This window comes from Heloderma suspectum, chromosome W (assembly GCF_057233095.1).
Source record: "Heloderma suspectum isolate Gila_16-S chromosome W, 16-S_ref, whole genome shotgun sequence".
Lineage (NCBI taxonomy): Eukaryota > Metazoa > Chordata > Lepidosauria > Squamata > Helodermatidae > Heloderma > Heloderma suspectum.
In genome coordinates, this window is record NC_139475.1 from 57325074 (window position 1) to 57337765 (window position 12692).

General features: G+C 45.4%; 1 protein-coding gene across 1 annotated transcript; it reads left to right on the forward strand.

The window, feature by feature from the left end:
* Window positions 1–5249: 5249 nt before the first annotated feature.
* LOC146334051 (fizzy-related protein homolog) lies at window positions 5250–11932 on the forward strand. The gene is made up of 6 exons (XM_084824908.1): window positions 5250–5366; window positions 8239–8302; window positions 9509–9636; window positions 10637–10719; window positions 11294–11477; window positions 11666–11932. The coding sequence occupies exons 1-6, from the start codon at window positions 5250–5252 to the stop codon at window positions 11771–11773; spliced, it is 684 nt and encodes a 227-aa protein (XP_084681034.1). The 3' UTR covers window positions 11774–11932.
* The last annotated feature ends 760 nt before the right edge of the window (window positions 11933–12692 follow it).

Sequence of the window (12692 nt, forward strand, 5' to 3'; positions counted from 1 at the left end):
ATTCTGGAGCAGATGATCAAGTACCTTGAAAGGTAAGCACCTTGAAAACAATGCAGTGATTACTCAAAGCCAACATGGATTTGTCAAGAAGAAGAAGAAGAGGCTGGGCAGCCATCTGTCAGGGATGCTTTAAATTGGATTCCTGCATTGAGCAGGGGGTTGGACTTGAGGGTCTTGTAGGCCCTTTCCAACCCTACTATTCTTTGATTCTATGACCTTTAGCTCAGGTTCAACACCTTTACTCCGTGAGATGTGAGGACGCACTGGCTTTTATTCTGTCCTATATTCTCTTTATTACTTTACCCTTTTGTAATGTAATAAAAAGCCATAGGTGTAGGATTCTATAAAGCAAAGGAATATTTATTATTTATAGCATTAAGATGTTAAACAGTAAATAAGTCACTTTAAAAGCTTATATATAACCTCTCCCACACATGCACACTTAATTACCACTTTAATCCTATACACACATCCTAGTCACAATCTCTTCACAATCAATCTCTTCACAGACCCTCTCTAAACCCTATCCATTCCTTATCTCTATCTAAACTACATAAGTACAGCTCCCTGTTTATATATCACACCTCATTTCACACCCCCACCCCACTCAGCAATCCTCTCACATATGCAGATACATCATACCTCCTGTCACTCATCCCACTCTCACTCTAGATCTACTTACCATAAAATATAGAATCATAACATTGATACACATATGTAACCACAGATTCATAACATACATGTGACATCACATATGGCCAATGGTCAGAGAGTCTCCAGTTGAGGTGGAGCTATGAAGGCACGCACCAGTTTCTATTAAGCACCTCACCAAGACTATGAGTTCCCCTGAAAGGGCTTCTGAGGAACATCTTGCCTGAGGAGGTGGGAGAAGAAACGGATTAGGCTTGAACTCAAAAGAAACCACAGAAGAGAAGAAAGAAGAGGAACAGGTTAGTCTAGATGGACAGTTGCTGCAGTGCAAGCCTGAGGTCATTTGATATATTCCTATCCAACTGGGTAACTGAATAAAACATCACCATCCTGCTTTAAAAAAAAAAAATCCCTCCCCTTTTTTTTTTTTTAGATTGTGAGCCGTAGGGAAGGAATGACTGATTCTTGGGAGTCACTCAGAGTCTTTTGACTGACAAGTGTGATATAAACACTTTGAATAAATAAAATTATTAATTATGGGAGTTGTAGTTGAAAACATCTGGAGGTACCCGGTTGCCTACCCCTGTTCTAGAGCGAAGGAGGATGGTTATTTATTTATTACATTTCTGTACCGCCCCATAGCCAAGGCTCTCTGGGCAATTTATGAAGATTGTCACCTAACTCTTAAAGAAGAGTTAGATGGAGAATGCACAATAATTACCTGTGGTGGTTTTAGTCTTTCAAAAGTAGCCGCTTGGTACTTGATGTGTTGGTTCTTCCTTGTTGTTGTAGCACACTGGTTACGGCCTCGTCTCTAAACAGAAGGTCCTGAAACTTATAAGACACCTTGGCTTTAGCCCCCCTTGTCCCTGTGTATCTGCCATGGATCAAGATTACGAAAGACGCCTTCTCTGCCAAATCAATATCCAGAATGAAAACATGATGCCTTCTGTAAGTCTGTTGTTGTTGTGTTGTTGTTGTTGTTGTTGTTATGCCTTTGAAATCTTACGCAGTGCTGCACAAGGAATAAAATAAGACTGACCTTCTAGAATGGTTTACAACCTTAAAAGAGGAGCATGATACAGAAGGAAGAGACAACTGAGGGAGCAAGCAAACTAGCAACTTGGGGTCGGATGTATGATTGCTTTACAAAGGGCCAGGTGGAATCACCACTGTTCTGGTAGCCCATCTCAAAAATGATACCATAGTCAGTGATGTGGGGCAGAACATTTTCTAGTGCTTCATATTTCTGCGGAAAATGTTCCATTTCATAAGTTCATTCATAACAATGAATGTGTGCCAATTGAAAATACAATATTAGGCAAGCTTGGCTGTTTCAAAGTTGCAGTTAATGTCTTTTCAGGTGATTATCCTTAGCATGTATGTGAGATAATACATATATGTCATTGAAATACACACATTTATTTATTTATTAAATTTATTAATCGCCCATCTGGCTGGTCACCCAGCCACTCTGGGCGATGTACAATAATAAAAACAGTTTAAAACAATAACATTCTACATTAAAAACATCCTTTTCTAAAAATACCCTAACCCACCCCAAATGCCTGCCTGAACAACCACGTTTTTAATGCGTGGCGGAAGCTCATTAAAGAGGGGGCATGGTGGAGTTCCCTAGGGAGGAAGTTCCACAGAGTGTGGGCCACCACAGAAAAGGCCCTCTCCCTCGTCCTCACCAGCCTAGCTGTCCTGGCTGATGGGACAGAGAGAAGGCCATCCAAGGCTGATCTTGTTAAGTGGCCTGTCTGTTGTTGCTGGAGGTGCTCCTTGAGATAGGATGGGCCGGACCCATATAGGGTTTTAAAGGTCAAAACCAACACCTTGAATTTGGCCCGGAAAACAACTGGTAACCAGTGCAACTCCTTCAGCACTGGAGTGGTGTGATCTCGCTGGCAGCTGCCTTTACTCAGATGAGTCGCTGTGTTCTGTACCAGCTGCAGCTTCCGAACCGTCTTCAAGGGTAACCCCACGTAGAGCACATTACAGTAGTCTAAAAGAGAGGAGACTCGGGCATGTACTACCAATGGGAGCAGATGGGAAGGAAGGGGCGCAACCGCCGTATCAGGTGGAGTTGGTACAGTGCTGTCCAGGTCACAGCTGACACCTGAGCCTCCATGGACAGCTGGGAGACTAAAATGACCCCCAGGTTGCGGACCTGGTCTTTCAAGGGTAGCTGTATCCCATTCAACACCAGGTTGACATCCCCCAACCTCTTCTTGTCTCCCACCAAAAGTACCTCGGTATTGTCAGGGTTCAGCTTCAGCTTATTCCTCCCCATCCAACCACTCACTGTCTCCAGACATTTGGACAGGGATTCTACGGCCAACCTTGGTGAAGATTTGAGCGAGAGGTAGAGCTGCGTGTCACCCGCATATTGATGACACCGCACCCCAAACCTCCTGATGATAGCCCCCAGCAGCTTCACATAGATGTTAAATAGCATCGGGGAGAGGATGGAACCCTGTGGCACCCCACAAGTGAGTGGCCACGGGTCCGAAACCGCCTCCTCCCAGTGCTACCCTCTGATGCCTGCCGGAGAGGAAGCATTACGGTGTCTCCAATGCCCAACCCCTCCAGGCGGTCCAGGAGGATACTGTGGTCAATGGTATCAAAAGCCCCTGAGAGGTCAAGGAGAACAAGGAAGTAGCATTCGCCCCTATCCAGAGCCCTCCTCACATCATCCACCAAGGCGACCAAGACCGTTTCTGTCCCATGCCCAGGCCTGAAGCCCGACTGAAATTGATATATGTCTCAGAGTAAAATGGAACTAATAGTGATGGCAAAACTGAAGGTGTCCCAACAACCTTAGTGGAAGAGAGTGGAACTCTGTTGAAATTGATGAGCAGTTGTCAGCATATTATGTGTATTTGTTTGGGTAGCTAAAATTAGGCACAGTTCTATGGGCCTGCCGCCCACTAGACGGATGCCTGTGATCCCGGAGGCTTCCTCTGCCAGCCAGGCTGGAGTAGTGTTAGAGGCAATTTTTGCCTCTCCATCTTACCTGTTTTTAAGCTTTGTTTACTAAATGTAAGTGAAATAAACATGTTAAATTAGATCTCACTAGGGCACGGATGGGTAACTTGTGGCTCTCCTATGGCCCTCATCAACTCTAGCCAGCCAATGGTGAAGGATGATGGGAGTTGTAGAACAAAACCTCTGGAGGGCCACAAGTTGCCTACCCCTGCTCTAGGGCATCAGAACATTTTCCGATGCAAACTGAAAATTTTCCTATACAAATAAACCTCATTTTCATTGGAAAACTTTCTGGAAAAACTTCCAGTTCAAATTTTCTGGAAACCTCACATCCCTGGATAGAAGCAGTCACACTACCACTGCTAAGAAATTAGGCTTATGAGGAAAACATGTCTAATCTACCACAGACATGAGAGTTACATAATTCAAGTATAATGTTGTTCAGTCGTTCAGTCGTGTCCGACTCTTCGTGACCCCATGGACCATAGCACACCAAGTATAATGACAGCTCTGTATTTTCCAGACATTTCTCCTTCAAGGGTTGGGTGGGGGCCAGATTTCAGCAGTCATGGCAGAAGCCCTTCTCAGCTATTTCCAGAGTTAAAGACAAAAAGGGTGGGGGTATTGACCAGCCCCTGTTTGCCCCCTCTTCTCTGTGCAGTTGCTCATTTTTTAAAAGAGGGAGACAAATCCAAAAATATTTTCCCCTTATACTGGCAGCATATAAGAGGGTGATTTCGGGCAGGGGTGGGGTGAACTTGAGTTACAAAACCAGCTCTAATACTGCCTTTGCAGTCTCCCCTCCCCTCCTCTCCACTCCTATGTAATCTGCCTTGCCAGTGAAGAAAGATGCTATCATGCAGGAATCTACAAATGGTAGATTTCCTGGATTTCCTTTAACAAATGCACTCATTTTAATGAATCAGTGCAAAATAAACAAGCTTCAGGCTCTGTCAATCCTATCTACAGAGAGAGCAGTGGGGTTGAGCAGCGCTGATGTCATGATCACCTCAACCAGTGGGAGAGTGGTTTTGCTCTGCCTGGGAAATGTGAATCTGTAATTGGGTTTTTAGAACAAAATAGTTCATGTAGGACCAAAAAATTGCACACGAATGGTGAGCTGCTTAACGGAACAATACTATTAAACGTGCAGTATGAGATGTAAGAGAAACCCCTGTTACACAGCCCTGCTGTTTTCTCTCACCTGTTGACATTCAGTCTGTTAAGGGACCCTTGCTCATCTTTTTGCACAATCATACACACATATACACAGAAGTAAGTCAGTGTATATAGGATTGCATCCTTTCTCTGTAAAACATCATGTTAATGGTGCTATATAAATTATCACATGAAAGATAAATTCTGCAAAATAAAAAAACTATTCAAATGTGCCCAACGGACATCCTATTATACAGGTTCTAGAATCCAGCTTTTCTTCTCTGGCTACAGAACTTGGTGTTTGTTTCTGCACATCACTAAGCATAAGTAAAAACTGTCCAAGTGGAAAAAAACATGCTCCCCCCACCACCCTGATACGTCATTCGTCATCAATACGTGTTTGTGACGGCCGCTTCCCCCCACTTTCAAAATTCCAGGTTGCAGATATGAGGAGAACTCTGACGCCTTCAAACTCCCCCGTCTCCTCCCCCAGTAAACACGGTGACAGGTTCATTCCCTCCCGAGCTGGGGCAAATTGGAGCATCAGCTTCCACAGGATAAACGTGAGCATTGCAGAAAGACAACATGGCTTGTAGGGGGGAGAGGGAGGAAAGATGCCTGGAGACAGACTCCTTCATCCAAAGTTTGGTAGCATATTAGAAGGGCAGAGGTGCTTTCTTCCATACAAGATCTTGTAGCAATGATCAATAGGGGAATAGGAGTTCCTAAAGCCATCTTGCTGTTTGTACCAAATACTCTTAAAATAGACTCACCCCTGTAACCTGTTAAGAAGAAAGGTAGTATATATTTTGGAAGGCATATCCAACAGACTAAATGGTCTATAATTCTGAGGAAGAAAGGGATTATCTTTTTTAAAAATAGGGTAAACCACAGACAAGTTCCATCCTGGAGGAACTAAGTCTGTTGAATTAATGTGGGTGAATAATTTAGAAAGGACAGGGTCCCACCAGTTGGTATAAGTTTTAAACCATTCTGTGGGCAAAAGCCTTGTTTGGCATTATCAGACCAATCAAACATTTGACCATAGATGAAATTACAGGATCCCAACTGGGGAGAACTCCTTGGTCTACAAAGGGAGACAGAAGTGTCAAAGAACTATAGGAATCTGAGCCTCAATCCCTTTTATCTTGGTCAAACCATGGGCAGCAATGTCCCCCAAAGTACACTCACCGATTTCAGTGGTAGCTGAACTCAAGGCCTCCCACTGGGTTCCACTGTATTCTAATTTCCAAAAAGGATAAGGCATTCATAGAAGGATCTAAATTTAATAAGATGCAGAGTGGCTACTTCCGTTTTCAATTTAGAATGTTGTCTAGGAAGTGTAGCCAGATTTTTTTTAGCGACCTGGCAGTTCGTCAAAGCACGAAAATGTTGAGCCAGGGTTCTAATATGGAGTCCCAGGGGTAGTTAAAGAAGTTTTCAGAATATCTACTGGTACATAATTGACGGGGAATATTTTCCTAAGAGTTAGTAAGAACGGAGTCATATCGATTCCTTAGACCTCATAAGACTAGTCAAAGAATGGGAAAGGTAATCTCAATCTTAGGGTGCAATTGCTTGGTGGCTTCTGAGATTCCTGTGCTCTGCTGGGCTGAAGCCAGCAGGGCAGGAGAAGCAGTGGAGGTGAACTTTGCCTCCCTCTCCTCTGATATCCTTTACTTTCCCTAGACAGGCTAATGAACGCTCCCTTTTCCCCATCTCCAAGGCTGATTTTCTGAGAATGGAGAGGCCGCCAGTGTGGTTCGCTCCATGCCAGCTGCAAGAGGGCGGGGGCAGAGGTCGGATCTCCGACTCCCCCTTCCAAGGTCGGAGCACTGTCTCCGGCTTCAGAAAGGGTTTTCCGAGCCATTGTATGGTCCCTGGGATGCTTGCCCAGGAACCATAGGATTGCTCTCTTAATCCCAAAGAGCTTTCCATTACAATTCTGAAGATAAACTGGCTGAGATCCAGCAATATTAAAGCCTAAAGTAAGCTTAAGGTGGTAATGATCAGTTTCTGTATGATCCAAAGTATCCCTTTCTGTTATAGAGATTCCCTATTTTATATATTTATATGTATAGATATAACTAGTCCCTGAGTTAGCAGCATGTGTACAGTTTGCCCTGGGCTTATCCCAGGGGCTGCTGTTTAATAAGATTATTTTTATTTATTTTATTCATTTACATTATTTATACACTGCTCCATATCTAAAACAAATGTAAGAGCGGTGAACATTAAAGGTAAAATAGTAAAGGGATAAAAAGATTAAAACACCAGAATAAAATTATGCTTTTTAAAAATAGAATGCCAATAAAACCGTGGCTGGTCAGTTAAGGAATGCCTCCTGGAACAGTGCTGTTTTTCAGGCAGCATCGGAAGCACCACCGTATTGCCACCTGCCTGAACTCCAGGGGTAGGAAGTTCCACAGGAAGGGGGCCACCACACTGAAGGCTCTTTTCCTGGGGGGCTCCAGCCAGGGCATGGGTCCATGTGGAGCCACCAGGAATATGCCCTCTGATGACCTCAGTGACCGGGCAGGTTGCTAAGGGAGGAGGCGCTCTCAGGTATCCTGGTCCCAAGTTGTTTAGGGCTTTGTACACTAGTACTAGAACCTTAAACCTGGCCCGGAAGCGAATAGGCAGCCAGGTTCTGATGGTAGACAAGCCTGAGCTAGTATTTCCCTTGTTGATTCAGATAACAATCCCTAGAAAAGTGTGCCAGAGGGAAACAGTCTTCCCAATCCAAATATTGGGAAGGGAGCCCTGTGGAATGCAGCCCGCAGTAGAGGGTGTCAAGGGCTCCTTGGAGGCCTCTCTCAGTCTAATCCAGTAGCCAAGTCCAGACACAGACAAATGGATTCTTTTCAAAGCTTTATTCCTCTTTTACAACTTAACAACTCTACCGTTAGCAACTAGACAGGAGCAGAGTACCTATGCCCTAAGTTGGAACAGTTGGTCCCCGTTTGAAAGGGAATTACTGGCAGACCCCTGAACTTAAGGACTAGGGAGAGTCCCTCCCCTTTTCCCTTGGATCCTCTGGGCGCAGCCGTTGTTTGCGCGCCAACCAGGCACTACGCCTCCTTTCTGCGCCCTCCATTTGGCGCCGCTCTCTGCGTCGGCGTCGCACGTCCATCAAGTCTGCCTCCCGCGCTCTGTCACTCCCTGGACTGCTATCTAAGCTAGGAATGCTGGTGGGAGGAATCTCCGTCAGCTGTGGGCCCTGGGAAAGAAGAGCGACTGCTCTTCCTCAGAATCAGAACTACTCTGGGATTCTATGGGCTCAGTGTCCACCCTGACATCGGGTCAGGGGGCGAAAATAACCTCCAGAAGTTGCCCACCTTGCTTTTGGCAGATGAACTAAAGCAGAAAAGGTGCCCAGAACAGGTTGGGATTTCTGAAAACAGATGTATCTGTCCCTGTTATCTGTGCTTCCAGGAAAATGAAAAGTCTCTAAGTCAAAATCGAAAAGCAAAAGATGCCACCTCGGACAATGGCAAAGGTAGACATCAACTCCTGCCTCTTTTTGTGTGTGTCTACATTCTCTCAGGGTGAATTCTGGTAGGTTGCATCAGGGCATCTCTTGTTTTGTGTTAGGCCATAGTGCTTCTAGTTTCCTGGAGGGTGCTGTCTTGGAGGAAGGTCTCCTAGTGTTTATCATCTGGAGATGGCTAAGCAGGGTCTTACTATTATTTGCCAGACACCTTGTTTCCAGAGGGGCAGGAAGATTAATAAGTTCTACCAGAGGTGGAATCAATTTATCAACTATTAGGATAAGCACTCTTCTGTAAAATATTGTGTAGGAAATATTGGTTTTACAGGTATTACATACAATTTTCCAAATGATATTCTTTGTCTACTGGTTGGCTTGAAGAATATGTTGTTAGATCCTTAACAGTGCAATTGTATACATTTCTACTTAGAAGTAAGCCCCATTGAGTTCAGTGAGACTTAATCCAAGGTAAATGTGAAGGATTGCAGCCCAAGAATCTTTATTAACTAATTTTGGTAAGATGTTAAGGGAGCAATCCTATGACCACTAGTTAGCGGCTAGATGGCCATAGAATATGTGGTTTTCTGGGAACCAACCTTCCCCCTCACCCTTCCACACTGCCTCACAGGCAGCGCGGAACAGCCCTGTGCTCTGCGCTCGAAAGAGGAGTGTGGAGCAGCCAAAACGGGGCGTTCCGGGGTGGGGAAGGTGGAAATGCCAGTATGACACATCCTATGTGTTGTCTGCCAGCTTCCTCCTCCACTCTGCCTTCCTGTCTAGCCGAAATCAGCTGTCTAGCTGCAAATGCAGGGCAGGAGAAGCGTGGAGTGAACGATCCCCTCTGTGCTTCTCCTGTCCTTCATTGGATAGGCAGTTGCCTCTGAGTTTGGAGGTGGCCACCTATCCCCATAGGCTTGCGACCTAATATTCTTAATAACATTACGCATTTAAAGTTTTTAAAAATGGCATGTTTCATGACTAGATTATTGTATTACTAACAGTACCTTATATTTTATTATCATTACTAATTCTATGTCTTACTAACTTTCTATGAAATTTTGCCTCTATCCCAATTAATTTGTTACCATATAAGTGTATATTCTGTATTTATATTATGTCATGTTTTCTCATTTGTAATTTACTACTACTGTTTTTAAAAAGTAGACACCTTTAATAAGCCTTCTTCACATTGCTCCACTTTTCTTGTCCATGCAGATGGACTAGCTTATTCAGCCCTGCTAAAGAACGAGCTCTTGGGAGCTGGAATTGAGAAAGTGCAAGACCCCCAGGCAGAAGACAGGAGGCTGCAGCCCTCCACGCCTGAGAAGAAGAGCCTCTTCACAGTAATATTTATTGTTATGATTTATATTCTGACTGTCTATAAAACAATAGAATACAATTTTTAAAATTGTACAATTAAAATAAAAATGAAAGCAATAGACAATAAAAAGGAACAAGAATATTAAAAAAAACACAATAGACCAAAAAAATCATACAACGGCAGAGATAATCCCCCCCCCCCCCCAAGTAGTAGGAACATATATCAGGAAAATCAGGCGGACCTAGAGCCTATTCAGCTGTTGTGTCTGAAAGCTGAAGACAGGTTTATCTTTGAGAATCATCTGCCATATTTCTGACATTGGGAGAATACAAGGCAGGGCCTTCAGAAGAGGAGTGAAGCTGTCAAGCAGGCTGGAAGAAGATGCTTCTTTAAGGTATTAATTCTGGCCCCAGGCAATTCAAGACCTAAGCAGTTAAGGGAGCAATCCTATGGCCACTAGACACTGTCTAGTGGGCCATAGGATATACTCTTTTCCGGGAACTGACCTCGGAGCCTGCACTCCAAGGTCAGTTCCTGGAAAAACAACCTCCCCCCACATTCGCGCTGCCTTGGAGGCAGCGCGGAGAAGCCCCATCCTCCGTGCTTGCAAGAGGAGCAGAGTGACTGAAAAGGGGCGGGGCTGGGGGCGTTCCGGGGCGGGGAGAGCGGAGCGCAGCCTCCTCTCCCGGTCAGCCCCCCACGGCTAGACAGCCGAAAGCGGCTGTCCAGCGGAAGACAGCAGGGCAGGAGAGGCGCGGAGGGAACAATCCCCCCCCCAATGCCTCTCCTGCCTTGCTTTGGACAGCAGGAGTTAGGGATTACATAGGTGGGAAGACAGACTGGATGGATCTTGTCACCGAGATGATGGCTGGACGGTGGGGTGGGGTGGGGTTTGCTGGTTTTTTCTGGCTGACCCCTTGGAGGAGGGGCAAGTGGTTCAACACATAATTTCTGGATTTGGGGATGATACTAATTTAGCTGCTAATTTGGGGGTGCTACTTTGCTCCTCATTGTCTGTCTAGTACTCCCTCACCACGAAACGCTCCAGCTCAGATGACAGCAATGAGGTGTCTCCATATTATCTCTCCCCGGTCAGCAACAAAAGGTTGGCTACCCTTCTGGTGGTGTATGGGTGTGTGAATATGGGGCGAGGGTTCTTGGGAGCTATTTTCATACCTCAGATTAGGAACTGGGAGGCTAATTGGAATTCCAGTTCTGCCAGTGCTTGTAAGATGGAGAGGGTGGGGCTGGAGTGAAATCTGCCCCCTTGAGTGATGCTGTGACTCCCCCTCCCTGTTCTACCTCCCTCCCGTTGACCTGAGGGAACAGAAAACAGGGGGTTCACTCCTCATCTTTTTCCTATTCCTATTTGCTTGGCAACTGGAGGGAGAAGAAACTAAAACAGAAACATATGATAGAGCTTCGGCTATTGGGTGGTATAGAAATAAAATAAATAAAAAATATGATTCGTATTTGGGTTTTTGGAGGTGCTCTTTCCTCTTATTTTGTTGTCATCCCCCGTCCCTGTCCCCAGTCTTGGGCAATGCACCTTTTTAAAGATAATTTTCACTTTCTCTGTATCTGTAGGAAGTGATATTACCAAGTTCAAGGATATGTTTGTGGAAAGAACAGCTTTTCCCTTTTCACCTCTCCTTCTCCCCCCCACCCCCATACAACAGCCAAAAGTTGCTACGATCCCCTCGAAAGCTAACAAGGAAGATCTCCAAGATCCCGTTTAAAGTTCTGGATGCCCCAGAACTGCAGGACGACTTTTACTTGAATCTGGTGAATTGGTCATCTCTCAATGTCCTCAGTGTTGGCCTTGGAACCTGCGTCTATCTCTGGAGTGCCTGCACCAGCCAGGTAAGGGGGCGGGGAGAGAGATATTAATTTCTTCTTAAAATATCTCCCATTTTCAATGAATTCATGCTGTATGCGAGGTTATGTGGGGGAGGTTTCCGAATTAATATTGAGTGCCCTTTCATCAGTGCCATTGTAGGACTCCCTTGCTGATTCCTGTTTCTCTGGTCTCTCCCTTTTTTTCTCTCAAGGTGACTCGGCTCTGCGACCTCTCTGTGGAAGGCGATTCAGTTACCTCTGTGGGATGGTCGGAGCGGGTCAGTATCCTGCTATTTGAGACACATGCCCAAACATTGTAGGCCATGCTGTAATGGTTGAACCGACTCTTTTTGGTAACACAAGTGCGCTTGGTGCCCAAGCCCAAGCACAGGAAAAGTCCACAGTGCAATGCCAGCCATAAGATGAGGTTTCCCAGTTTGGTGTGAGAAGGTTACATCTCTGCGCTGCTCAGGAAAGGCAGGGATTACGTGACATACCTTTTGCCTAGTAGTTCTGATCCATGGCTCCTTTAGGTTGTCCCGACATTTTGCCCAAGACAGAGCTTTCTCTCCTGTGCTGTCTCTTCCTCTACAGTCTAGCAGCTCAAGCTCCTTAGCAGCGCAACCTCTACAACTTTATACCTACTTTTACCTCGATCTTCTTTGAATCTAGATCTCCTTCCCTGACCTCCAAAGGCAGGGAATTCCATAGGAAGGGGGCCACCACACTGAAGGCTCTTTTCCTGGTGGACTGCATGGGTCCATGTGCAACCACCAGGAACATGCCTTCTGATGACCTCACTGACCAGGCAGGTTGATAAGGGAGAAGGCACTCTCTCAGGTATCCTGGTCCCAAGTTATTTAAGGCCTTGTACGCTAGTACTAGAACCTTAAACCTGGCCTGGTAGTGAGTAGGTAGATGGTGGGACTATGGCTCCCTTGCTCAAGCCTAAAGGCAGTTCAGGTAAGGAATGTATGAGAATTTTGCTTCGGGTCATAAGGTATCAAAACTTGCCCTGTTCACAACCTTGAATGGGAGCGCATTTCTCAGCCGAAGTTTGCACATTACTGAGCTTTGTGATCATAAGAATATAAGAAGAGCCCTGCTGGATCAGACCAAGGGTCCATCTGGTCCAGTAGCCTGTTCACACAGTGGCGAACCAGCTGTCGACCAGGAAACCCCAAGCAGGATACAAGCACAACAGCACCCTCCCACCCATGTTCCCCAGCAACTGGTGTA